The sequence below is a fragment of the Prinia subflava genome, chromosome 5 (assembly GCF_021018805.1).
Source record: "Prinia subflava isolate CZ2003 ecotype Zambia chromosome 5, Cam_Psub_1.2, whole genome shotgun sequence".
Lineage (NCBI taxonomy): Eukaryota > Metazoa > Chordata > Aves > Passeriformes > Cisticolidae > Prinia > Prinia subflava.
In genome coordinates this window covers 3,782,817-3,810,238 of record NC_086251.1, presented here as the reverse complement: position 1 = coordinate 3,810,238, position 27,422 = coordinate 3,782,817, and the positions used below count along the sequence as shown (strand labels likewise).

General features: G+C 43.1%; 3 protein-coding genes across 10 annotated transcripts in view; 2 read left to right on the top strand and 1 right to left on the bottom strand.

Moving 5' to 3' along the window:
- The window catches only part of GAS2 (growth arrest specific 2), an 80,359-nt gene extending 76,120 nt beyond the window's left edge, over nucleotides 1-4,239 (top strand). For all 3 annotated transcript variants that reach the window (XM_063397597.1, XM_063397596.1, XM_063397598.1), the window contains exon 8: nucleotides 2,758-4,239. In XM_063397597.1, coding sequence (XP_063253667.1) covers nucleotides 2,758-2,976 — 219 coding nt within the window. In that variant the 3' untranslated portion in view covers nucleotides 2,977-4,239. The remainder of the gene's footprint in view (nucleotides 1-2,757) is intronic.
- Nucleotides 4,240-8,653: 4,414 nt separating this feature from the next.
- On the bottom strand, nucleotides 8,654-12,948 carry SVIP (small VCP interacting protein). Its single transcript, XM_063397595.1, has 4 exons — nucleotides 12,781-12,948; nucleotides 11,884-11,934; nucleotides 10,376-10,489; nucleotides 8,654-9,405 (listed from the first exon to the last, which is right to left on the bottom strand). Exons 1-4 carry the CDS (start codon nucleotides 12,841-12,843, stop codon nucleotides 9,391-9,393), a joined length of 243 nt encoding a protein of 80 aa, XP_063253665.1. The 5' UTR covers nucleotides 12,844-12,948; the 3' UTR covers nucleotides 8,654-9,390.
- LUZP2 (leucine zipper protein 2) overlaps nucleotides 11,957-27,422 on the top strand; it is a 76,321-nt gene continuing 60,855 nt past the window's right edge. For 3 of the 6 annotated variants that reach the window (XM_063397594.1, XM_063397593.1, XM_063397588.1), the window contains exons 1-2: nucleotides 12,926-13,030; nucleotides 19,130-19,466. In XM_063397594.1, coding sequence (XP_063253664.1) covers nucleotides 19,390-19,466 — 77 coding nt within the window. In that variant the 5' untranslated portion in view covers nucleotides 12,926-13,030; nucleotides 19,130-19,389. Of the gene's footprint in view, nucleotides 12,236-12,925; nucleotides 13,361-19,129; nucleotides 19,467-27,422 lie in introns of those variants that run through there. The other 3 variants (XM_063397590.1, XM_063397592.1, XM_063397589.1) reach the window with 3 other exon arrangements.

The window sequence follows — 27,422 nt, the reverse complement described above, 5'->3', positions numbered from 1 at the left end:
GGATAATTCCACCTGCCATTTTCTGTTTGTACTTTCAGTGTTTGAACAGCCCTTTGGGTGTTTGCATACCTGAATGATTGTTGAGATGCCTCTTGTGTTTGCCTACACAGAGTCTGCCTGTTCTTTTGAGCTGGAATAGAGGTGGTTTCAATAAATTCAGTGGATATTTGTTGATGTGTTTGATACAGCCCAAGGTGTAACATAAAAATAAAATGCTTTATAATTCAGAAAGTATATTCATTCTAAAACCAAAGTGTGGCATAGCTAGAAATACTGTGACAAGCAATTCACGTATGCTCTTGACATCTTTTCCCAGTCTGAGCTTTTTAATGAAATTTTTTCCAGCAAAGTGAGATTTGATTGGTGTGTTTTAGAACATAGAGCCCCCCAGAAATGAGCTGGGGATGTTAATCCCGAGAGCTGTCTGTTTTCCATGTCATTACCATGGTGTGTGAAGAGAGAGGAAGTGCAGGCCCCTTTTATTGGGGTTTTAGAGTGACAGCACAGAAAGTCAGAGCTGGTCCTTAAACCAATTCCTGTGTCACAGCTGGAGTCACATCATCTGGACCTTTTAAAACCATTGACACAATCCAAAACATTTTTGTATGATCCTCTATAAAGAGGGGAGCTGGGCCAAATGTGACTTAATGAGGGAAAGACAAGAGAAAATGAGGAGTGCCTATTGCCTGGTTTTCAGGTGGAGGAAGATTTATTTTTACTTATTTATTTTTAGGATAATTCAGGTTGGAAGGCACTAATAAATCGTTATCTGCCAAAATACACTTTAATAGACTGAAAATAGATTACTCCAGCGTGGATGAATAATTAGTATCTGGAATTGGCTACGTAATTTGCACTTTTCCAGATTTGTAGAGGTGAGGTTTAATTTGAATCCCTTGGATGTGCACTCAGGCACATAAGTGACTGCTTAAAAGTCTAAAATAAGCTTTATGGTTTTATTAGCCCCAAACATTTCTCTAAGAGGACACAAACTCCAATGACAAAAGGGGAATGAGAGCCAAGAAGAAGCATCCTTGGAGGGAAGCTTAGGGAAGCTTTCCAGCTTTCCCACTGGCAGCTGATTTTCTTCCACGTTCTGTTGGGAATCACTCCGAGGATTCCTCGTGTGTGGTGACTCCTCTGTGTGTAAGAGCAGTCCTGCCTTTTAGAATATTTATGCTACAGTGTCTGTAGCATAAATATTTTAAATTTTTAAATGGGATTGTATCTAAACAGAATCTGGCTGATGATTAAATCACATCATAGCTCAGGATTTTGCTATAAATTTTATGAGGAATTCTAGAGGTGAAGTTGCATAATCTTCACTAACAAGGTGCTTTTAATGTCTGTAAATTTGGTTTGCAAGCAAATAATCAGGAGCCTATTACACACTCTGGTGTTTTCAGGTCACTGACTTCTCAGGGAAGCAGAAAAGTAAAAAAAATTCATGTAGCAACAAACAGTTACCTCTAAATTTCTCAGATAGGCATCACAGCCATACATCCAAAACCCAGACTGTGCTAAAAGGCTTCCAGGTGCCTTCTACAGGACCAATTCTTCATTTCTTCTACTACAGCTAAATGTTGGTTAGCATTTACTTGAGGTATCCTGATCAATGTGGTATTTACAATGTTGGTTACTAAACAAACCAATAAAATATAGGAAGTGCTGCTCTATGATACCTCACTGGTATTTATTTGACTGTTCTGCATGGAGAAACAAAAGGGAGAAATGGGTAAAATCACCAACTGAACTCAAGGGCAGGAAAGGGAGAAGGTACTCTGGCACTTGGAGAAAAATTACCTTTGAATGTAGGCAGAAAGTTCAGGTGTTTCCAAACAGTTCCAGATAAATTACTTCTGATGAACCTCATTGGACTGTTTTAATTACAGTATTAAACTGTTTTATTAGAATGTATTGTCAGCAAGACTTAATTGTTAAAATAAATGGAACTTTGTTTTCTTACATCTTTCTTTTGTAATTTTTTAGAGATAGAGGATTTTTTTTGGTTGTTTGCCCTTCACTATTCCTATGAAGAAAAGCCAGCTTCAAGACAATATAAAATGGTGTCTTTACTAACATACTAAAAAGAAACCTATATAAAAGCTTTCATGTTCCCTAGCACATTTCTACTAAACACATGAAGATCAGAAAGACTCCATGCTGAAGGACTAGAACAACATGTAGCATTTATTTGCATCAAATATGAAAATCCTTAGCCTAAAATATCAGCTTGTGTTCTTACAGGTTGTTTTGAAAATTTACTTTTTAAATGCAAATAAAAAACCGCTCTACTGTTTCTTTTGCTTTCCTTTTATTGTGAGGTGGACTGCCATAATGATGTTTTTGATTACACACTTTGTTAACAAACTTTCAGTTAAAGTAAGTGGTTTTTGAAGCAAAAGGAAGTGTGTTTTCTCCCTTACCCCGTGTGATTGCAGATGCTGCACAACAAGCACGTCATAAAGTGGACGCCCACTATGACTTTTTGATTAAACAGTTTGTTAACAAACTTTGGATTAAAGTAAGCAGGTTTTTATAGCAAAAGGAAGTGTGTTTTGTCTGTGAATAAGCGTGTCTCTCTGAGGAGTGTCTGTGCTGTGCCCGTGTGATTGCAGATGCTGCACAACAGGCACGTCATAACGTGGACCACCAGCATTAAGTTTTTGATGAAACACTTTGTTAACAAACTTTCTGTTAAAGTAAGAAATTTTTATAGCAAAAAGCAGTGTGTTTTCTCTCTCCCCCGTGCTGCAGATGCTGCACAACAAGCACGTCATGGTGCGTGTCGGCGGCGGCTGGGAGACCTTCGGCGGGTACCTGCTGAAGCACGACCCGTGCCGGGCGCTGCAGATCTCCCGCGCCGACGGCAAAACCTCGCCGGTGCACGGCCGGGCGCCGAGCCTCCGGGACATCCACCCCGACAACTACCTGGTGGTGTCCGCGCACTACAAAGCCAAGAAGGAGATCAAGTGAGAGGAGCTGCCGGCGGGACTTGGCGCGGGTAGGTAAAAACACTCCCCCGAGCGTAGTGAATTTAGTGAATGCTCTAAAAGGACTCTGGGAACCTGAACACAGACTGGAAATGACGCCCCGTTTGGAAGGTCTTTGGATTTAGAACTATTTATTTCTAGTACTGTATCTTTTATAGCAAATTACCCCTGATAGGTTAATTACTACAATCGGATAATAAATAGACGTATATTTTTAGCCAAATTATTACTCTTTAATATGTGAATGTATACTTAGAGCTACATAAAGGAGTGGAGCCTGTTAATGGAAGAAAATACACAATGAAATATATTTGTACGAAAATCTTATTACTTTGAACCCCTGACTGTTAGGCTAGCTGAAATATATATATGTGCAGGTGGGAAGTGGATATTTGGGAAAATTATTTGGTAATGGAATGAAATAAAAATTGACTGTTTGTATGTTTTGCAATCTTTTCTTAATTAGTAGACTATAATGGCTTATTGCATGCCAAGAAACTTCTCAAAGCCATTCCTTAAAAAAGCCCAGGAAACCCCCTCACAGTTTTTCTGTTTAAAGCTGAAGGCGATGCTGGGTGTTGGCTCGAGTGCAGATCCTCCCTGGTGTCACAGAGCTGCCCAGGGAGCTGCAGATCCTCCCTGGGCTCACAAAGCTGCCCAAGGAGCAGCAGATCCTCCCTGGTGTCACAGAGCTGCCCAAGGAGCTGCAGATCCTCCCTGGTGTCAGAGCTGCCCAAGGAGCTGCAGATCCTCCCTGGGCTCACAAAGCTGCCCAAGGAGCTGCAGATCCTCCCTGGGCTCACAAAGCTGCCCAAGGAGCTGCAGATCCTCCCTGGTGTCACAGAGCTGCCCAAGGAGCTGCAGATCCTCCCTGGTGTCACAGAGCTGCCCAAGGAGCTGCAGATCCTCCCTGGGCTCACAGAGCTGCCCAGGGAGCTGCAGATCCTCCCTGGGCTCACAGAGCTTCCCAAGGAGCTGCAGATCCTCCCTGGGCTCACAGAGCTGCCCAAGGAGCTGCAGATCCTCCCTGGGCTCACAGAGCTGCCCAAGGAGCTGCAGATCCTCCCTGGGCTCACAGAGCTGCCCAAGCCAGAGGCACGGGGAAGGGGAGGGACTGCCCCATGCAGTGCCAGCGAGGGGTGGTTCTACAGCCCAGGAGGGAAGCAGAGCCAGGGCACAGCCAGGGAGGAGCTGCACAAGTCCCTCTGGAGTCACAGAACATGGCACTGTCCTTGGATGTGAGCCTTTCCTTCCCCTTCTTTTTAATGTTGTTGCTCATGTTAAATGTGAAATGTTCATTACCCTGTAAATAGAGTCATTCACAGTCTCCTAAATCATCCACACACCTCTAATATAGCTGAAGATGTATGTGGGCTTAGTTCATTATTTTGGCTACTTTTCTATGTTTATATTTGGTAATTTATGTGCCTTGTTATGTCCTAGAAAAGTCATTTTATAGGATTGTTTCACTGACTGTATAAATTTAAAAATGAAATAAATTTTTTAAAATACTCATACATTTTGAAACTCTTATTATTTGTAATCTCATTTCCACTTGGCTGCTACCAACTAGATGCCTACAATACACAACACTGCTTGCTGCCCTAATAATGAGCTGCACAAAGAAAGGGCCAAACAGATAACACAGAAATACACAAATTTGATTGAAAAATAATTTTTCTTTCCACTGAAAAAAATTCAAACGCATCCTTGAAATATTTTTTTTGTACTGACAAGTATTTTTCTCCATTTTCTGATGTTAATTTTTTTTTTCTTATGATCTGCTCCTGTGGTCTTTAAAATTAACAGCAAAATGTCTGTGGGCTGGAAATGATCAAGACCATCTTTCATGTTCCATGTCTTATTAAAATCAGCATGTTGTGTCTCACTTCTGTGGGAAAGGCCACCTCGCCACCTAAAATACCTGCTGAATACAAACAGCAGACAAAGTAGCAGGACATCATTCCCAAGGTGCAGTCTTTTATTCTTATTTTGAAACACTTTCTGGGAAGAGTAAACACATCTTCAAGCAATAAATCTTTTGAAAAGCCATAGGAAGTCTCAGTTGTCATAGGAGTTGTCATATGTCCTCCATAAGTGAACAGAAAACAGACCACCAGCAATTTTATAAAAGATGTAGCATAGCTGAAAAAAAATCATCGCCTTAATGTAACCACTGAGAGATCTGTTTTCAAATTAAAGGGGAAGGAAAAAAATCACTTGTGAAAATGTGAACTGTTTATTTAGAAATAATGGCTAGTTTTAAAAACATAATTAGTTGGATTTCACAGAATCATTGAGGCTGGAAAGACTTCCAAGATCTTTATTTCCATCATCCAGGACTAAGTTTGTGTTGTTATTATTATGTGGTTTCTTACATATTAGTAAGTCAGAGCAGATAATTATAAAAAAGGTGTTCATAAGTTTATTTTAACAGTAAACTTCAACAGTCCCGGTAAATCCAAATCAAGATTTTAAACTAAGCACGAACCCCTTTATGTGCTTGGACTGTACCTATCAAAACAGTCTCTTTTTGTTTCGGGGTACTCAAATGTTTTTAAAAAATCACATTAAAACACTTGGTGACTTAAAACTTCAGCTTTGCCAGTTCCAGAATGCGAATATTGCCAGTTCCAGCATGGGAATATCGCCAGCACCACCTGATGCGGGAGAAGGGAATGCAGTGAGCTCACCCCTGACAATTAACAGCTGTGTTAATTACCCAGCTCAGCCTGGCCCTGATGAGCCACAGCTGGATCCAATAGAGATAAGTGTGATAAGGGGAGGGGGGCGCTGTGAGGGGCGGTTTGTCATGGAGGAGGAACCTGGAGGAGCATGAAGAGGACGGAGCCTGAGGAGGGAAAGCGTCGCTGCTGTGAGGTCAATGTGGGTGTGCAGGGAAGGGTTGGGGTCAGGGTGGCTGAGCTGTGCAGAGGAACAAACCAGGGCCCTTTTCATGCTGTGGTGAACAAGAAGTCTGTGTTTCTGCTCATTTCTGCCCTCTAACAAGAGAGCTGCTGCAACAACCCGAGGTAGAAAACATTTGTTAGGAGCCTCTGGCTCAATTTATGAAGCTAAAGCTGAGCAGCAGAATCTTGCTCCAAGACATCCAGCCCTTGTTGCAGTGATGGGGGCAGAGCAGATTTAGGTTGTTTTCCATGAAGTAGGGATTTTAAGTAACTGTTTTGCTGTGTAAATTAGCTGAAGGTCAATGCTGAGGAGGCTGAAGTTCTAAAAAGTTGAAGTGATAGGAGCTGCAACAAAGTCTTTCCTCCGAGTCCTCATAGACCAAACCCCAAGGGAGCTGCCTGTGAATAAACTGTGCTTTATCTCAACATGGATAGATTATGTAGAATTACTTACAAAAACCATTATTATTGTATGATGTCAAAAATGACTCATCATGCTGGGAGCCATTCAAAATTAGTTTGGAAATGTAACTGTGCCATGTTATTGCTCGCTGTAGGAAGCACGTTCTGTCACCTTGTTATTCATACATTACCTGGAGATTTTTTTTTCCAAGCAGGATTATTTACATCATTGACTGAGAATAGGGTTTTTCACATCTTTATTATAGGGATAACTGCTCCTTTCTTTTCCGTGCCACCTTTTTCCAACAGCAATTTAGAAAAGATAGGCAAAATATATGACAGCTAGTTAAAGGGTTGTTGGTGGGAATGAGTGAAATGAGAAGGCAGTGTTTGTGTGGGAAGGGACAGCAATTTCCTGTAACTGAGGAGTCAATCCTGAATTCAGTACAAGTGTTCACTGTAGGTCTGGAAATGAGCTGTGTGCCACAGCCCAGAGTTGCAGGAGCGTCTCCTGGAGGTGCTGACAAGGCCTTGGTTCTCTTTGGGCTCAGTGCTGTGCTGCCTCCCGGGCAGGGCAGGGGAAGGGAAGGGGGCACAGTGCTGCTGCTTGGCTCTGTCTGCTCCTTTCTTAGCCTGTGCTGGGATCACTGAGGTCAGGTGGGAGCACACTGAGGTTGATGGGGCTGGCCAGGCTTTCCCAGCCCCTGGAAAACCTGCTGGCCCTGCTTGTGCCTGATGAGCTGTGTCTCAGGAGTTCCGTCGTGTCCCTGTGCCAAATGCTGAAGTCATCTGTGTTCCTCAGGGCCCACTGTGATCCTTGTGGAGACACAGCTTCTGTGTCTTCCCCAATATCAGGACATCTGCTACCAACACTCTCTCTAGCATCATCTTTGTGTTTTAACCGTCTGGAGTGGCAAATGGTTTCACTTGGTTACTGCCACAGAGATGATGCTATCACAGAGTCAGCTTCTCAGTCCACTTTACCAGCACTGAGCTTTGCTCTCTGCAGATGCAAAAAAAAAAAGAGTTGTACTCATGTAAACAAAATATCAACTGTTTGATAATCCATGTGAAAAGGTGCATTTTAACAGCCTCTTTAACAGTAAATCTCTAGGGCTGGGGGAAATGAGGACAAAATTCCTGTTGTGGCTCGTGTTAGCTTAGTGCTGCACTGAGCAGTAAGAAAGGGAAGGCATCTCCAAGGAGAGAGCAGCTCTCATCTGCGTGGCTCTCAGCCTTGCTGTTCAGAGGTCAGGTGTACACTACTGATCTGCAGTAGCTGCTGCTTTCTCTCTCAACTGAAACAAAAACAAACCAGAATTGGTTTTATTTACCCCAGTAATTCCCAGTCAGTTGAGCCTGACCATTTGGACAGCTGCATGTGTGTGGTATAGGAATATCTCTCAAAACAGCTTTGTAGGTGATTCATGATCTAGAGCTCCACCCTCCCACAGCCTCTGATGTGGCTCCTGTGCCGTAGGATAAATCTGACATTCAGAACTAGGCCTCGTAGGAAGCACAGGCAGCTGTGGCTTTTACATAAAGGATGGAGAGAGAGAAGAGTGTGCTGAGCTTCTCTGGGCTCTTTAATGGCTTTAGAGGAAGGTGTTCATGGCACTGATGCTAGCAGAGGCTTGGGTGACAAGAGACGTAGTCATTTGCTCCCCTTGCACTTTTGGGAAGTGCTATGACAGAGAACTAAAAATGTTTCAGTCTTAACTACCCCAAGTGACCAACTAAGAGTAAGTGCTGCCTAAGTGTCTTGTAAGACACCTGCTGTGATGTTAGATTGAGATTCTCATGTCCAATTAATGTCTGAGATACTTTTTTATAACTTAGTGCATTTTCACTAGACTTAAAAAAATTATTATGACCAGTTAATACACTGAAGAGAGCAATTGCCAGGAATTAAAGGGAACTGGAGGCAGTCTTCAGCCAAGGACACAGCATTTTCAGTTCAAACACCTTTGTGTTAATATTGAAAGTTCTCCCTTCTCACCTCAATTCTGAAGGCTGAGGCAGGAAACTGTCACAACTGCACTCCCAGGACAGCACTGGGCAGCACTGAGAGGTGAAAGACAAAATTCAGAGTTCAGGGGTGGGAAAGAAAAGCCTCTGTAGTTTAGACTGGGTCAGAAATGAGGCAGTTCAGGTACTGAGCCATGCATCATGTGCACAGTGCTCTCTGGGGAAAAGAAAATGGTTTTGGCACTGTAAGTAGTACACCTAAATAACACAAACTTTTGGCAATGAACTGGCAAAGAGATGGCAAAGGAATGGTGCTCCTGTTTGTTTTGAATGTTGCTGAGAGGGCAGCATTGCCCTCTTGAGGTAATAAATGAAAACAACTAATAATAAGGTTTTTATTTTCATGTTTAACTTTTAGTGTTCAATATAAATACTTACAGACCCAAAAGAAATCCACATGACAAAATGGGAACAGTTATTACACACACACTAAAACAGCATTCTTGATCTAAGTACGCAGGATTTATAAAGGTTTCTATTTTTTCTTTTTAACTAGTCACAAAATTATTCCATTTGTAAGGACTCTACTTTTCTTTTTCTGAAAAAGGCACTAAACTCCTAAGCAGTCCAAGAGTCATTAGGAAAGAGAAAAGAAATGCTGTCATCTGCATATTCCAATACATACATACATGAAAAACTTTCTACATGAGGACTTGGAGAAAAGTTGAATTATAGAGCTTGAAATAAGCACTGAAATCAACCTGTGGGCACCTGAGCTTGCTCAGGCCAGTCACAGACAGACAGACAGACATCAAGTGACCACACAGGACACACGGATTGACTGCCTACATGGAAGGAGGACACTGCCAGCTGACAGCAAGTCTGGACAGGGAGCAGGAAAACATGCATGGAAACAAACAAACAAAATTGGCCAAACCATGGTGTTCAGAATTAGTTCTTAAGTTTCTTAGAGAATATTTGCACATCCATTGTCCTATATTGGCAAGGTACTGCTAAGTTTGCAGATGTAAACAGCAAAAGCCACAGGATGAGTAAGAGCCACTTGGCTGACGGGTTATTGGCAGTACACATCAACCATCTTCTCTCCAGAACTCCTCTTATCCAACCTGCCACTAAAAACAAACAGAACACACTCAGGTTTGTGTGAAGGTAAGGAAAGGAATGGAGAATAAATCATCTTCTCTGCAGAACTCATCTGTTACCCAACCTGCCACTAAAAAACAGAACACACCTTAGCTTTGTGTGAAGGTAAGGAAAACATCCCAAACCAACACCATAAGGCTGTCCAACTGCAATAGATTCTGAATTCACCTCCAAATTCTGAATTCACCGTTTAGCCCAGCAAACAATGGACCTGGTTCAGTGGCAATTTGACCAACTCCTGCCTCCTGGGAGGCATGAGGGCAAAGGATGGAGGTTTATGGAGCCTGGCCTTCAATGATCAGATACATCTGTTGTTTTGGAGAGACTGAAATTCTTCATTAACTCCCTGCCTGGCCTTCTGAGGTATGTTTATTTAAGTGCATGTCTGGACTGGGATCAAAGTTCTGTGGGGAGTATTTGTAATTTTCTGCTGTTGATTTACTGCAATGCAAATAGTAAGTAGTAGTAATTATTAGAATTACACATTAGAATAGCAATAGCAGTAAACCTCATCTGTGTTTATGCCAACACTGTATGTTTCTTTTGTAATGACAGACACATAGATAAACCCAAACCCATCACCCCGCTTAGTTCAAATGTTTTCTGTAAGTTGGGAAGGAAGAGACACAATCTGAACTGGCACTGGAAAGGGACACTGAGTGCAGGATAACACAGTGAGAGAGCTGTAAAACTGATGCAGCACAGATGTTGGAACTGGGAAGAAGAGGGGGGGAAATCTCTGCCATCCCTGCTGTCTTTCTGTCTAGTGATGAAGTCTCACTAAGAACACTGCATGATAATTCCACATGCTTCCAGTTCTATTCCATTTCCCCTCCTCTTGGCTTTTCCTCAAGTTATTCTATCTTGTACATGACAAAACAGCATTTTCACAGTGAAGATATGGATAGTTAAATCATAGTGCTTCTTTTTTAAACTTACTCTCAGTCCTCCTTCTCCTCCAGGACGTGAAGCTGCCATTCTTTTATCTATTTCTTCCTGTTTCTTTTTCTTCTGCTCAACAGAATAAACATTCTTAATACCTCGAGAGGAAGCCTGGGAGAAAATACATTTGGGTAAGTCCAAGTTGGCTTACAGAGAAACCAAAGTGCAAGTGTTGGCAACACTATTTTAGGATCTCTGGTTTGCATGACAAGACTGAATCACTCAGTAATGGTACTGTCACATCAAGGTGGCCCTTTCAGGATATTTCCTCTTTCTGTGAACTCTTGGTCCCAGAGGTAAGTGAGGGTGTTTTTGTTGCACTTTGTTATTACAACCAGATGAAGATGTTTAATCCTCAGATGCAGAACCAGAACTTCCCAAAAGCTCACAAAATTTTAGTTTGGTTTTTTCAGGGTCAGGGCCTACTTTACCCTCAGGAACAGGGCAGAAAAAGAGCTGTGTTAGCAGTGCTAGCCCAGGCTGTGAAGAAGTCCAACTTGAAAACGGTGAGCTGTGAGAAATACCCTGCGTGATGGTCTACCCTTCAAAATGTCACGGGGTGTGTGGGTAGCAGGAGCACCAAATGACAAATCTGTCGTGAAGTGCCTGCTTCCCGTCCTCGTGGGAACTGTTTGATGACAATCTGGACTAGATGGCAGCAGTACCAGGATTACACCTCACTCAGCTGTCACTCCAGTTATTCACCAGACTCCCTTCAAACTAGGTCAGCATGGTCCCCTGCACAGTGGTCAATCCCTAATTCAATATGTCATGTCACTAACATCCACACAAATGACAATCCCTTCTCTTCACAGTTCAGCTGTGGGCTCTGAGACACACCACTCAAAATCTACAAGGGAACAGTATGTGCTAGAAGCCTTTTTTAGAGGTATGTAAGGAAAAAACCCAAGCTGGCTGTTCTGCTAGAGCATTTGTATCCTACCTCTTCTAACTTTAGAGATATCAAAGCAGTTAAAGCTTGGCAACCTTAAAAAGATAAAAGACTAAGTTAATAGTATGTCTTTGCTGGAATCTGAACTGAAAAACATGTTCAAAGCGTTGCCTTGTTGATAACAGAACCTGCAAGTGCATACAGCTGGCATTTCTAAGAAAAGTACAAGTGCAGTACCACTTGAAATTGCCTCTGCAACAATTGTTTGACCACTCTGGTTTGAATACTCATCTCTTGTTTTTCAGTCTTAGAACAAGGAAAAAATAATGTTCAACTTGTTCTTGCAGTTCTTGGGTTGTTTTATAAACTACTGGAAAATATCTCCATCCAAAAAAGCTCAGTTACTTTGCAATGGTCTTAGAACACCTACCTAGCTGGGAAATTATTAATATATGCAAAAAAGGTACCAATGTACCACAGTAATAATATTAGGAAAGTACTTAATGACAATTCCCACAATCCGAACATGATATCCAGTGTTACCAGAGAAGCCATCCCCATAAACCAGTTATCTCAATATGATTTCAATAAATGACATTTTATCAGACATTACCTCCATCTGCCTCTTTTCAGCGGCTTCTGCTAGTTGTCTTCTTTTTACTTCCTAGATATAATGTTAAAGACAGTCAAATTCTACTTCAATATAGTCTTTGCATTCTTTTACAAGTCTTATTTTTTAAGTACGACTCAAATCTGTGATACTAACTCCCACAAAATGTCAACCTGAAGTCAATTAGCATGATGTTCCCCTGCAGTGCCAGCCTGCGAGAACGAAGTGTTTTAGTGACTAATATCGCAGAGGAGCAGCTGCTGACACTGTGCGGCTAAGCCCACCAGAAATCGCTGCTCAGCTCTTCTGCACCTGCACTCAGAGAGACCCACCCGGGGCTGAAATGGCACGCAAGGTATGAAATGTCCCTTTCGAGTCTGGAAGGGAACGCTTGCTCGTCCAGGCAAAGCGGGCTCCTTTCAATCTCCTCATGACCCCCTCAGAGGAGGGGCACAGAGCGCAGAGCGGGACTCTCACTCACCCAGGACAAGTGGCACGGAGTGGAGGGCAGTTCCAAGCGAGCATCACTATGCGCTGCAGAGAAAAGCCCAGCTTTCCCTATTTCTCGTACAAACGGGGTAAGATTGGCCGCCGATCTGTCTGAGGGGACCCCCCGGCGTCGGTGCGGGCCCAGCAGTGCCTGGGGGCAGGGCGGCAGCAGGGCCTAGGCCCGGCCGCTCGCTGCGGCTGCCCCGGGGCCTTGGCCAGCCCTGCTCCTCCCCAGGCCGGGCTCCCTTCCCCGGCACCGCCGCTGCCCCCGCGGCCCGGCCTCCGTGCCCAGGAAGGCGGACAGGAAGGCAGGCAGGAAGGTCACCGCCCCGCGCTCCCCTCAGCGCGGCGTCACCCGTAAACAGCGGGCAGGGAAGGAGCGGGCCCGGCCCCGCCGCGCCCCGCACTCACCGGGTCGGGCGTCTCCACCACGTCCTTGACGGTGCCCCCCATGCAGGGCAGGCATTGCCCCATGGCCAGCCCCGGAGCCCCGCCGAGGAGCGGCGGCCAGGCCCGCCCACGGCCCGGGCCGCGCAGGGCCCGCCCCGGCCTGGGACCGCCGCGGCCGGGCGGGGCCGGGGCGGAGGCTGGAGCGGGGCGCCCCCGGCAGTGAATTCCATGGAAGGTGGATGGGCTGTGACGGCGCAGGAGAGCAGCGCAGGTGGTTTCCCGGGCGTGCTCCCGGCAGTGAATTCCATGGAAGGTGGATGGGCTGTGAGGGCGCAGGAGGGCAGCGCGGGTGGTTTCCCGGGCGTGCTCCCCCGGCAGCCGGCGTTCCCGAGCCCCGGCCCTGCCGCGGCTCAGCCGATGCACATCGAGCTCGGTTCGAGGGGCTGAACGCGGCTCTTTCTGACTCTTCTGCTATTTCTTCAATTTTTTTTCTTAAAAGAAAGAAACTTTGTATTCCCGTTATTTATAGTAGACTCCAGCATTACCGTATTCAACAGCATTTCCTGAATTTGAGTTTTGGTGCCCATCTCAATCCCCAAGGGTATGTGACGAGTATGAAATGTATTCTTCATAAACGATCATGCAGCATCTGCCCAGTTTGCTGTCTTCCTCTGTAGTTTTGAACAAGGTGTATCTTTTTTGCACCCGTGTTCTTGTCCTAGCATTTATTTAATGAGCTTGTGATGCTATATGTTATTGTGAAGTACAAATTTTAAGTTTCTGTGTTTGTTCCCTGCATCTGTCCTTAGGCATACAATCATGTCACTTGGGTAGAATCATAGAGTAGTTTGGGCTGGAAGGGACCTGAATGTGACCAGCGAGTTCCAAACCCTCTGCCCTGGTCAGGGACACCTCTGCTCGATCAGGTTGCTCCCAGACCCGTCCAGCCCGGGCTCAGACTTTTTCCGGGCCAGGGCACCCACAGCTTCTCTGGGCATCCTCTGCCACTGCCTTACACTGCCATGGAGGAGAAGGGAACGGAGGTGACATTACCCCTGACAATTAACAGCTGTGTTAATTACCAGCTCAGCCTTTCCCCTCCATTAATCACAGGTGTATCCAATGAAGATAAGTGTGATAAAAGGGAGTGGGTCAGGTGTGAAGAGGGATGATGAACCCAAGAGGAGGAAGAGGAAGGATCCCAGAGTGAGAGAGTCACTGCTGTGAGGTCAGTGTGGGTGTGCAGTGAGAGGCTGGGGTTGGAACCTGCAGGAACAGTCTGTCTGTGCATTTAGAGCCTGCACACCAATCCCTGCAGTCAGGGTTCAGCAGGGAATAAGCAGCAGTCAGGGGCTGCAAGGGAACCCCACAGCAGGAGCTTGCTGCAGCCAGAGTCAGGGAAGGGTTGGAGTCAGGATGGCTAAGCTGTGAAGGGGAATAAACCAGGGCCCTTTTCATGCTGTGATGAGCGAGAAGTCTGTGTTTCTGCTCATTTCTGCCTTCTAACAAGAGGGCTGCTGCAGCACTCACAGTAATACAGTTCCTCTTAATACCTAGTCTAAATCTATCTTATTTCAGTTTAAAGCCATTCCCTCTTTGAAGTCAGTCTTACAATTGTACACTCTTGTACACCTTCAGCTCTCGTGTATGTGTGTACTGGGAAGGGCTTTAAGGCCTCTCTGGAGTCTGTTCTTCTCTAGGTTGAACAAGCCCAACTCTCTCAACCTGTCTCCATACTAGAGGTGCTCCAGCCGTCTGAGGGTCTCCATGGCCCCCTCTGGAGTCTCCAGCAGGTCCATGTCCCTCCCATGCTGGGCCCCCAGAGGTGGGCACAGTGCTCCTGATGGGGTCTGAGCAAAGCAGAGGGACAGTCACCTCCCTCAGCCTGCTCTCGCTCTGCTTTTCATGCAGCCCACTTGTGCTTGGCTTCCTGGGCTGCAGGTGCACATTGCTGGGTCGTGTTGAGGGTCTCACACCCATGGCCTTCTCCTGAGGACTCTTCTCAGTCCATTCTTTGCCCAGCTTGTGTTTGTGCTTGGGATTGCCCTGACCCCTATGCAGCACCTGGCCTTGAATGTCGTGGGGTTCGTAGGACCCACTTCTCAAGCCTGTGAGGTCATTAGAGGGGATTACTGGGTTGCTGAACTAAGCACTTAACACAGGTCTCAGCATGCTCCTGTCTGAACTGGCCATCAAGTCTTGCTGTCGTGATTAGAGACTGATGGAGGTGCATTAGAAGGTGGAGGAAAGGAAGCTGACCTGCTGCCCCTACCAGAGAGTCTGAGATTGTACACAGGAGTGCTGTGTTATGTTCCTGGAGCTGCAGTGGAGGTACTGCAACATTCCTGCTGCATGGTGAAGTGTGTTAGGAGTTCATTCTTTCTTTTTTTCTTTTTTTTTAATTTTTTTAATTTTTTTTTTTTAGAGTATCAAGGTGCTGTAGTTTTGTGGATTAAGTGTTCAGTATTTGTCAAGCTTTACATTAGAACTAAGGGGATCTCTTGCTTGCAGTCACTCGTCGTGTCCATCAGATGATAATGCCTGAAGGTAACTGAAATAGATTTTGCTGCAAATCTGTTAGGATTTAGAGGAAGACTGAAGTGTGCTTGGACAGGGCTCTTGAGGTGTGCTTGGACAGAGCTCTTCATGGAGAACTAGAGCTCACCTTTTCGAAGGAAGTGTGACCTGGTACAAGAGACATGACAGCAAAGATGAGTGGTTCTGTTCAAGTGTTTGTATAACTGCTGTGATTTGACACTGACTCAACTGCAGCTGGGCAGCAGAGAGAGGGAAAAAATTAACGAAGGGTTCATTAATGAGTTAGAGGAGGACCGGGAGAAATGTTTCAAGGGCAAAACAGGCACGATTTGAACTTGCAAAGTGACTTTATTGCTAACAGAATCGGAGGAGGATGATGACAAGTAAAATAAGTCCTTGAAACACCTTTTCAGCCCCTCCCTCTCCCCACCAAGAGGCACAGGGAGATAGGGCGTGGGAGTTTTGGTAGTTCATCACTGAGATTTTCTTCCACTGCTCAGGGAGAGGAGTTCTTTCCCTGAGGGACTGTGGGGTCCTTCCCACAGGAGACAGCTCTCTGTGACCCTCCCCATACTTTCCTATTTTTCTGGCCTGGATGTGCAACAGAAATAACTTCATTCACACATTGCCTGGGTTGTGCAGAGAAAATCGTTCCATCACACGTGGTACTTTACTGGATTTTTCACGTACTTATTCAGACAAAGCCCAGAGAAATTCACTGATTCAATGTTTGTTTGTCCCAGATGACACGACTGACAGTGTTTGGTTCTCTTTCTTAGATCTCTTATTGATCATTTCCCAGACCTTATCTCCCCACACCAGGGCGGGTGTTGGTGTTTGTTAATAGTTTGTGTTGATGTTTGTTAATGGTCGCTCATTTCCTGTGCATCCCCTGCCGCTCTCAGTCCATTGAGATGTTATAGCTCATCAGGCCTTGCCCAGGGAAGAGTCTCTTGAAAAGAAACTTCCATTCCCTTTCCCCTGGGGGAAGAGGAACAAAACGCCCAACTAAAGTTATTTTAAAATTTTTAGAAACTGCATCTTTTTGATAGGGAAGATATGGGCTGATGTCTTTACAAACAATTCCATGGGTGAGGGAATGGATGTTAGGGTCTCTACCTTAGAAACTTCTAGCAGCAGGTTTGTTACAGAACCCAGACAATCTGACTACTGAAACCAATGGGTCTGAACAAGCCTGTCCCTCTGAATTGTGAGGGAAATTAACTTGTTTAAGGGGGAATATGAGGCTGTGCCTTCCTAATAGCTCAGCCTGTGGGGAAAGGAAGAGGGCAATGTGTGCCTGGGAGTTTAAAAAGGAGGCTGCGCCCTCCAAAACCTGAGAGAGGAACCCACGGGTGTGTGCCCCAGGGCACTCCCTCCCTTTTTGGGAATAAAGTGGCACGACTCCTCTGCCTCCTGTATGGACACTGTCTTTTCATATTGTCATTTTCTGCACCAAGTCAGCATCCTCGCCGTAATAAAGAAATGCTTTAGTTCTCTAACACTAAAAAATGTTGTTGGAGAGTTTGGGTTTTTTTCCCTGCAGTTCCAGTGACATTTCTGCTCTGGCAAGCATAAGCTTGTGTTATATTTTGCAAAGGGACACAGTTGTTAATTTTCCTCTCCAAGGTAGACAATAATATTTCTTCACTATTGATGTGTTTAGCCAAAATTGCAGGAACCTATGTGACAAGTGCTTGAAGTGCCTTGGAATTTGCAGTAATAGTTCCATATTTCCTATGTATTTTTTTAATGGCATATAAAATCATCTTTTGCTTGCTAAGCTAGGAGTAATTAAGTAACACTGTCAATTAATTTGAACCAAAAAATGGAAAGCTTTTAATTACAAGAGTAAAAATGCGATATTTCTAAGGAGTTCTGCATGTCTTACATGTTTATATAGAATATTTCTGTAGGATCTTCGAAGTTGTTATATGTTGATATTTGATCTCTAAGTGCACATAGCAGAATAAATCAACTACAGTCTATGTCTAAGAGAAATCTACACGTGGTTCTCTCTCATTTGTTGGTATAGATGTATTATTGTTAAGATGCACATTACTCCTCTAAAGTAAACCACTGACCAACCAACCAAAACACAAAAACCCCTCCAGCTTGTCACGATCAAGGTCATTTATCCCTTGATAAATGGAGGGAGGGACAGGATGTGTTTTTATGTCTTCAGACAAGCAGCTGGAGCACAATCAGGTCTGACAAGAACAGCGTTGAAGATGAAGTGCCCAGCTCTTAATTACAGAAATTAGCCTCTTAAAAGGCAGGTTTTCCTTCTGTGCTACAAGCGTTTACTGCTAAGCATTGTCTTCACAGTGATGCAGTTGTACCGATGGAGAAATTCGGCCCAGAATGACCGTGTTGTGCGTGGGTGATGGAGCACTGCCGTACCTGCAGGTGACCTGTACTGAAGTCACCCAACCACTTGTGCAGATATTCTCCATGCCAGTCTGGTGAAACCAAGAAGCAGCAGTCGGCCTCTCTATTCCACCCCTCCCTTCCCAAAGAAAGAGGCAGAGCAGTCATAGAGTTGAAAAATACTTCCTCAAGTTGCAAAATTTCATCAGGTTACTTAAGGTTGCTCAGCATTTTTTACTGCTTTGATGCAGAGGTACCTTCCCCTCTGTTCCACCCTGTATGAATGCACGTAAAAGTAAGATGAGAGAAGTATTAGCTGCTGATACATGACTCTGAAATGCCTGGTAGACTGGAAAGGCTGGCTTTTTCTCGAAGAGAAAATTACAAGCTCATGGTTCTTCTTATGACCTTTTTACTATGCTATCATAAGTATCCATGGTAACATGACTGTTCATTCGAGCTGGTACACAGCATCAAAATAACAATAAATACAGATTTAAATTAATGGTATTGAGTAGGGTGTGTGCCAGGTGTGCTGAAAAAGACTACTAGAGTTAATTATTTTTGTTCCTTTTTGGCTGTGTATATCACCTTTTTTTCTTTTTGCCTCCCATCATTCTCAGTTTGCTGTTGAAGGATAAAATTTATTGATTTTATTTGTGTTCACCATGTGCTTGTCTTAATAAAGGACAATACTAATTTTAAAAAGTCTCCCATTGATTTCAAACAATGAATTTTTCTTTTCTGTGATCAAATACAAAATTACTCTGTAATAAACAGCTGAATGCGATGAGTAACCAGTTTAAACTAAAGAAATTTTTATTTTATGCCTGTGATGCACGATGTAGTTTCTGGATTCCTTTTGTAAGAGCAGAGAAGCACATGGGTGACCAGATATCTTTGTTGTGGTGACCAAACTTCCTTCACTTGCAGACAAGTTTGTTCAATTGCGGTTTTGTGGTATTGTGGAGAAAGATTACTTCTGTTTAAATATTGTACCTTCGTATGATTTGCCATCAGATGAACTTGTGTTACGCTAGGCAATTATGTACACACTGAAAACATGTTTAACCAGTGCTGATTTATGTAGTTTATGATTAAGATCAGGAGAATACAAACACAGCAAACGGAAAAGGGACTTTATTTCTTTCCAGGTCTTGTCCCTTGTTTCAGGTGATGAAGAGCTTGTAGAGATGACATTGTTCTAAATCCTGTTTTGGAAGCTATTTCTGCTTCTTACCTTCAACTTGAGGTGGGATGAACGAACACCTGATTGAAATAGCGGCTTGTGTCTTGGTGCTTCGCAGAAATGACCCTGGCTATGCTGGTGGTGGCTTGGAACAGCTCCTGCCTCCGCATCCCCTGTCTGGTTTATAGCCACAGCACAAAAAACACTGACTGCTAAATCCCGGTGCTCTTTTCACTGCAGCTCTCCCACCCTTGTTTCTTTCTTTCCTTGCAGGAAGGCTCTGGGGCCTCGGCGCACAGGCGGGAGCGACGGGCAGCGCTGCCCGCGGGCCGCCCCTGAGGGGCGCGTCTGGCGCAGCCTGCGGCCCGGGCTGGGGCTGCGCCGCCTCTCCGCTGCCATCGCCGCCTCCCTCCCGCAGCTCAGACCCGCCCGGCGCTCCCTCCTCACGCCGGGTCTGTCTGTCGGTCTGTCGGTGTGTCGGTGTGTGTGCTCGGGGCGGCCCCCGCGGCGGGCGGGGACGGTGGCTGTGAGGGATGGAGCGGGCCGGGATGAGATCCATCGCTGCGTGCTGCCTGCTGCCGCTGCTCGCCGCCCTGGCCGGGGGCTCCGGGTGAGTACCCACTGTGCTCCTCACAGTGCTCCTGCTTTGTTTCCTTTTTCATATCCTGTGCTTTGAAGTGGTGCAGGCTGCAGCTTTTACTGGGGTGTTAAGTTTAGAGCAGAGGTTGTCTCTTACCTGTCTCGCTCCTGCTCCTGATCGTCTCAAGATTGAACGTTCCCTTGGTGAGGTGTTTTTATTTGTTGTTCGATTGTATGTGTTGTTGGTTTGTTTGTTTGAGGTTTTCTGTTGGTTGAGGGGGTTCGTTTAGAATTCTTTTTTTCTCCGTGTGTGTTGGTTTTTCTTTTTTTTAATGCTGAGAAGAAGATGCTCCTGTTTGACTTGGCCCACAGCTTGTGGGATGTAACAAGGCAGTGACAAATGTGAGCTTTATATACAGGGCAGTTCAACCAGACAGACTCTATTTCATTGTAAAGGGAGGCAAACAGCTGAGACTGAGAATAGCTAACATTTTCCCTTATAGAGTGCAAAAGATTTTAAAACACTTGAACATGCTTATCTCAGTTAGGATTCTATATCTGAATATAGACCCAGAGCTTACTTGTTTTGTTTTTACTGTAAGATATTGTAGTGTTATTTCAATGTGAGTATATGTATAAAAAGTTGCTGCAATCCAGGGTAATTCCTTTCTATGAAAGTGTAAGTGTGAGAAAATATGAACAAAATCTATTGCAGCTTACAAAGGAGCCTGATGTGCCCATGCAGCGTTCTGATCAGATAATGCGTTCTGCTCGCTTGCTCAGAGATAGTAAATTGTCTGTGTTGTCAGTTTGGTATGTTCAGCAAAGAAAAGATAAAGCTGAGACACGTTATCCCATTGTCTTGATGTACACAGATGAGAAACTAATGTTGGGTACAGAGCAGATCTATTATGATATGCATTGCATTTAGACTGCTCAATTTCAAGTTCCTCATCAGTAAATCAAATTCTGACTGTGGTATTCCTCTGGTGTGTTAGAATAATAACACAGAAATAAGTCTGTAGTAAATAGTCATGAATCTATAAAGCGTGTTCTTGGAGGATATATGCATGTACATTTTTCAGGGAAATGTGGCTTTCTCCTTTGTGCTGTGTCTCCTCCTGTAAAATGGGCATCAAAGCAGCCTTTTGCAGAAGCACTGCGTGTTTTAAGGCTTATTTGTTCACTGAGATATGAAAAGAAAAGAGAAAATCTGTGCCTGCAACATAGTCCAAGTAAAGGACAGCAGGAGCTATGTACACGGGCAAATAATAACTGAAAATCCCTGAATGGGAAAATGTCTGAATGCTGGGAGACATTAGGAAATTGTATCAATTATCCAGTACCTTCCTTACTTTTTGATGGGTTTTTAGTGGCCCAAGGAGGGTTTTTTTTTTTTTGGTAACATTCCTGGCTAGGGGTTCCACAGTGCTGGTCCGTATGAACCACGTTGATGTGTTTGGAATATAGCAGTTGGAGGAATATGTTGTGGTTCAGTTCTTTTGATTTAGTAAAGATCTAAGGAAACCTTCACTAGCAGTCATGTCAATTAATTTGGATTAATAATTTTATGCTCATTGAAGAGTGATGCATCCTTGGAAGATGGAGGGGAAGCACTGAACCAGTTTTTGCAGATGCGGGTTTGTATCTTGCATGAGCTTGTGCAGATTAACCTGTACTGAAAAGAGATATAGAAAGCTTAAAAGCTGTCAGAACCTTCATGGGAATCAAGGTATTTAGTGCAGAGCCCTCAAAGTGAGTCCTTATCTTCTTGAGCAGATGTTAGCAGTATGAGAAATGAAGCGTAGTTAATGCCAGATAAACCTAATAAATTCAAATGCTCCCTCAACTTTCAAAAAACAGTTGGAAAGAATGTCAAGAAGTTGAAATTGGCGTGTGGATGCTAATTATGAAAATTACAGTTCTGAGGAGTATGTGTATTTTCATAAGAGCACAGTGTTGTGGCCTGTGATGCTTTATGTTCTGTGTGCTTGAGAGATGAAAATGGCCAGTGGGGGAGAAATTCCAGTTGAAATTGCACCCAAGTAGAGTATGTGTTGCAAAGTGAGTTTTGGTACAGACTGGTTGTCCAGTTACAAAAGGAGACTGAAACTCTGTTGTAGAGTTGGAGATTTATACAAGTCCTGCTCTGCTCTCTTCAGCACTCACTTGGTTTTTAACTGGCTCTGTAGAGGATGCAGGAGTTTTTGAACAGCACATACTGGAAGTTTCAGAAATGCAGAGCTGTCAACATGCCCTTTACTGGGAAACAATTATGCTTTAATCTCCTTCAGCAGCAGGCACTTCTGGCTCTGGCAGTTAATACTTATTGTAAACCTATGGCTGGTTCAGTGGCTGGACTCAAAAAGGTTGGTTTGTAGGACCGGGTTTTTTGCAAATCAGCAGGGTACAATATCTTACCATGTGGAATTGCTTAGCTAAGGCAAAATACTATCTTTGCAGGACAGAGTTTTCCATCATGAGGATTTATTTTTTTTCAAGTTTGTGCTCTCTTTCATACATTGGTACTGAAATGAGGGAACAGAGTACTTGTTACCAAGGTGCAGCTCCTGGGTTTTTGTCCCTTGTCAGGCAGTGATGCCATCTTTTTGGCATCATGTCGTGGTCATAGTCTTGAAAGATCTCAGCTTGTCTTCAAGCCTAATGGGAAACAAATATTAATTCATGAGCTATGTCAAGGCAATATATAATCTTTTCTTATTTAGTAACATTGTTAAGAAGAGGAAAGTATACAGCCATCACAATTATTTCATAATTGTATATAACTTTCAAACTTGGTCTAAAATCATACCTGCTAATCAAATGCCAATAAACTCACTGAAAGTTGATGGTTTTATAATGAACAGCCTTTTCTGCATTATCTGAACTGGATTTTGGTGTGGCTTTGAGACACAGTGATAAGTCTTAATCATATTTCTGGTCGGCTGTAGTGCCAAAGAGGTCACAAGATTGAATTGGTCTTTCCAGTTAAACATGTATGTTTTGATGGCACAAGTAAAAGTTACTGCTCTAAAATCAGTCTCTTACAATGTAAAGTGGAACATTTTTGAACACTAATTTAGCTCAGTAAAAATTATGAAATTTGTTTTCTTGGCCACTTTTATATTTCTTTTGACATTTCAGTTTTGGCAGATTTAATGTGATAGATCTTATGTGTTGATTTTTTTTTCAACTGGTGCTGAAGACACCACAGAGTAATCAGAAATTACTGCCCTGAGAGTTGATGGAGTAGACGCAGTGTACAAAAAGCTCTGTGGCCACTTGTGTGCTTTTGTGGCCCAGACACCTTAGAGCCTGCCTGGAGTGCTGCTTGTAAAAGGGAATCCTACATGAGGGCAGTCATTGGGGTCAGGAACGGAGGGTTATGGTGCAGATGATGTTGTCTAATGGGACCTCCCTACTTTCAGCTAAAAGGACAGTTTTCTGAATATTATTTGAAAATTACCATTGAAATGCTGTATACCAACATTTTTTTGTCTAAACAAAAGTACAACTCCTTAGAAGAAGCCTGATGTGAAACAGAGGTTTTTTTTTTTTTTTTTTTTTTTTTTTTTTTTTTTTTTTTTTTTTTTTTTTGTGGCAGTGCATTCCTTTCTGTCCACATGTGGAATATGACGACGATACAAGACACTGAATAATTTGATTGAAGTAGAATGCTTAATAGCAGAGAACAGGACCATAAACCCAACAAGATACACTTCAGTAACGATTGTAATACTTCTACTACAGCAACTCATTAAATACATGTAAAAATAACAGGGCTGTAAAAGGCAGAATTTTTTATTTGTAGAGAAGTAGCTGGTGGTCATTTTTTTTTTCTAAAAGTGGAGTTCATTCCCAGTCTTCCTACAATGGTGTTACAAAGCAATCTGTAATACAGTGGCTTCAAAGTAACACATTGTCTGTTGTCTGTAGCAGAATGAAAGTAGTGTGCTCATTTCAAGTTGGTTAATGAATGTAGAGGTGTTGATCTGGTGTATGTTTATTGTTGGAAGTGATAAAAATACCATGAATTTCTTAATTAAGCTTGAGAATGGTTTAGCTTTCCGTGCATGTATTTCTAAGGTCAGTTATTTTCTTTGCGTTTGTTGGGTTTCATAATTATTTTTTAAGGGATATGAAGATAATTTCCCTCCTTTCAGATAAAGATGTGTAAATGACTCAGGCTGTGACTTCAGGAAAAGATAAAGAGGATCATGTCTGATGTTACTGTACTGGTGTGGAGTGGCAGAAAGTTGAAAAGCCTTGTTGCTAGTTTTTAACACCTTTTTGGTCTTAAAAATGCTGGGCTATAATCAGGTGTTGAAAATAGCTGTTTTTCATTTAGACTGATGTGAGAATAGATGGAACCCTTCCTTACAGACTTGGAAGTGAAGTATGAGGCTCCTGGAATGTTAACATTCCTGGCTGTAGCCATCCTAACATTCTCTCTGGCAGGTGGCCAGAACTGATTCTCATTTGTGAGAGCTCAGACTAAGGTCCAGTAGTGTCCCTTCTCTTCCCCACAACTGAGGAGGAATTCTGCAGAGTGGTAGTATGCTACTTCTTTAGTAGAAAATACAATACCTTTTTTTTGCAGTAGGTTTTAATATGCTTTCTGAGTTCTTTCAGAAATGCAAGGATAATAAATATAATTTTTCTCCTGCGCGGAGTTGACAATCTTGTTGTCTGAATTTTCTGGGCCCTGAAAGCTTTCTGATTTCTACCAGTGGGGATGATGATGATGTTTGTTGGGTTAATGGCTTGTAAGGATTTATATCTGAGGTACAGACGTGGTATTTAGGATGTGACTTGGGGCTGTGTTATACCTGCACACTATGTGCTTTTGTTGTGCACTGTGTATAAGCACAGTGGGTGCTTCAACCAGTGGTGCAGCTCCACCATTTCATGGGATGTCTTTGGCTTGATGGCTTTTTTCTGATGACTTAGAAGAAAGTGCCTAACACAGCAAACTAGAAACTACTTGCACCTTGCTGCCAAAGGGACAGAGAAAAATGCATTGGCAGTATCTGTGGTGCTCCAGATATCTGAGATCATGGACCTAAACTAAAAATCCAGAAAGAAAGTCTGTTTGGCCAGAAAAACAGAACAAAAGAAAATTCTTTTGTGATGTTGAAATTCTGCTTGTTACACTATGTATAATGCATTTCTGCCCAGGAGATTTGCTGTGGAGTTACTTTTGACTTTTTCATGTATTCTTTGTGTTTAGAAAAATTAGAATACTGGCACTTTCCTGTGTCTCAAGTTACAGTAAGGACAGAAGATAAGGATATCTTAACCTAAATTGTAATCCCTTTTTCAGTGAGCTTGTGTGCTCAATATTATTTTCTATATTTAATAGGAAACTGTTCACAGACAGTGTTCCTTACGATGTACCACTCTGCAGACAAAGAAATCTCACTTATGCCACTTGTCAAAGCAGTGTTTCTTCCCGTTGTCTATTCTGCACAATGGATGCACCATTTGTCTTCTAAGGGTCAGACTGTAAATGTTCTCTATTTGGAGTCAAGTAATACGTTTGTCAGAAAGCAAACAAGATGTTTTCATACCATCCTTCAGTCTGAACACTGTGCAAAGGTTTAAGATGTGTATTGTTGTATTTGCTATTTCCAGCACATTGGAAGGCAAGTACCTTTTAGAAATACTGAAGAATAAACAGGACATTTCATCAAGTAGCAATTTTTATGTGCTATTCTGGTTTTCATTACTCTCTGTCTTTACTCATCTTACTCTTTACATTATTCCAGTGGTTTTTTAATGTTTGCTTTTACTAGTTTTTATCTTAGCTATGTTTTTGTAGTGTTCCCTCTTAAGTTTCTGCTGTACTTGTAGATACAAGCAATACTTCAGTCAATCATTAGAGAAATCAGTACATGAATCTTACAAGCTGAAGAAAAAGGTATTCTTGGTATCTTAGTTGTTGATATTGATTAATAGTTTCTATGGAAAAAAGCAGAGTTGTCTCAAAAATTCTGGTGTGGTTTGTGTTCATGTGCTGTCTTAAGAGGAAAAGACTCATTTGCTGCCAGCTAGTGCCTATTCTATTACCCAGTGTGTTGGTTTTTCGAGCCTTTTACACGTTCTTGTTATTATTTATGAATTTGGTCAATTTGTGGTCAGTTTGCTTGCAGGAAATAGGTTTTCTTTGCATTTGCCAACTACCAAAGTGAAAGCTGCTTGAAAAACAAAGTAAACCTACTTTGCACAAATGGAAGCACTTAGAAAATGGAGCATGTGTTGGCTGAGTCACATGTAATTGCAGAAATAAACCTTTCCCTTTTAGCTGGAGAGGGAACTGCAGCAGAATATCTAATGTCTCCATAAAAACTCCTCCAGGCCACCACACTTCTACCCATGACCCAAATACATGCTTTTGCTTTGACAGCATCACAACACCTTCTGTGCAAGAACAGGGAAACAGGGATTTGTGGTGGGGCCCAGTGAAATCATCCGTAAATCATCAGTAGTTTCTATGGGTGTTCATATGACTTGTTTTGAAAGTGGGAGGGAAGACAAACCTGGTGTAAGTGGTAAACAAAATAGTTTGCTCATGGTTTATGTAGTTGAATTCTGTCCAGCTCTTCAGGTGATTGTGTGTTTTTGTGGATATGAGTGACTACAGAGGTGGGAGCTGTGACTTTGTCCCTCGGAATTCCTTGGTGAACCCAGAGCAGCAATAAGCCCACAGTTACACCATATATGTGTCACCCTCGTCATGTCTGAATGATTTTGCAGCCATGTCTTTGTTTTAGGCTAATCTGTGACAAACATGGGGGGAAAACCTGAGATTTCACTGAAATGTGGGAAGAAAAAAATACGTGATAAAATGGAGCTGACAAGACTGAAAAGCAGCAGCTGTGCTCTGCATAGCATTAGATTGCTAAGGAAGCTTCTTCCTCCTGAGGCAATATAATGAAATGTGTGCTTGATGTGTGAAGAGAGAGTCTCTCTCTTGAACATGGAGGAATAAAATCCCTTTTCTACTGCTTCACTTAGGTTTTTTTGCTATGAAATATTTTGCAGGACGGGGTGAAACTCAGCAAGAGTGCAAATCAAAGAACTATGTTTAGTAGCTGAACTTTTGAGATGCCATGCTGAAACTAATCAGCTGATAATTAATTGCTGTTTTCAGTGCCAAAATGTCCAAAATAGCCACTGTATTCTTCCTACTTATCCATGGCTGGCATAGTCCATCAGTCCTGCTGTACTTCCACCCCTCTGTGCTATTGGGAGTACAGAAGGTGCTGGTATTTCCTCCTCTGAAATTAGCTACTGTTGATTTTGTTGCTTTTGGTTTGTTTTCTTGCCCCTTCTGTGAAGGGAGCCAACATTGGCCAAGGGACCAGATATCTCTGAGAGGCTTAATACCTCTAATCTGCCATGGATTTTCTTTCAAGTGAGCTGCAAGAGTCTAACCTGATAACTTTGAATTTCAGAAGGGACAGCTGCTTGACTCCACTAACCTTTTGAAACTCTGAGTGTAGACGAGAGCTGTGTTCTTAAGGTGCTTAGTGGTGTGGGGGATAGCAAATAGCAGTGGTTCTTAGGAATCCATCCTGACCTCTTTTAGCAAGCTTACCCTTGCAGCTGTCTTCCTTTTACCCTCAGCCGAGGAATAAGATTATTGGGCTTAATACAAAGGGTAATTAATCTGTAACCATGGTGCCTCAGCGACAGCGAAGTGAGGAGGGGTCAGAACCCATTACAGCATTGCTGCCTTCCTTCTGTTTCCTGGAGCATCTTTAATACTGCAGTTAGTGCAGCCTGTGCAATTGAATTTAGTGAAAAATCAGTCTCAGATACCGCAGTCTGTGAGATCCCTGCACTCCTGTCTGAATATATATGAATATATATGCATTCATATATGAAAAACCCCACTGTCCTCAAGTGTATAGATAGTGAATAGAGACTCATCTGCTTTTTTGTTGGCTTGTGAAGCCACTATCTCCTCTTCAGTACACAGATG

What these genes read in the sequence shown, in the direction of transcription:
- SVIP (XM_063397595.1), bottom strand. Translation starts at nt 12,843, where the DNA reads ATGGGGCAATGCCTGCCCTGCATGGGGGGCACCGTCAAGGACGTGGTG. An exon ending in TGGTGGAGACGCCCGACCCG is followed by an intron (nt 11,935 to 12,780) that starts GTGAGTGCGGGG and finishes CATTATATCTAG; the next exon opens with GAAGTAAAAAGAAGACAACT. An exon ending in CTGAAAAGAGGCAGATGGAG is followed by an intron (nt 10,490 to 11,883) that starts GTAATGTCTGAT and finishes ATTTTCTCCCAG; the next exon opens with GCTTCCTCTCGAGGTATTAA.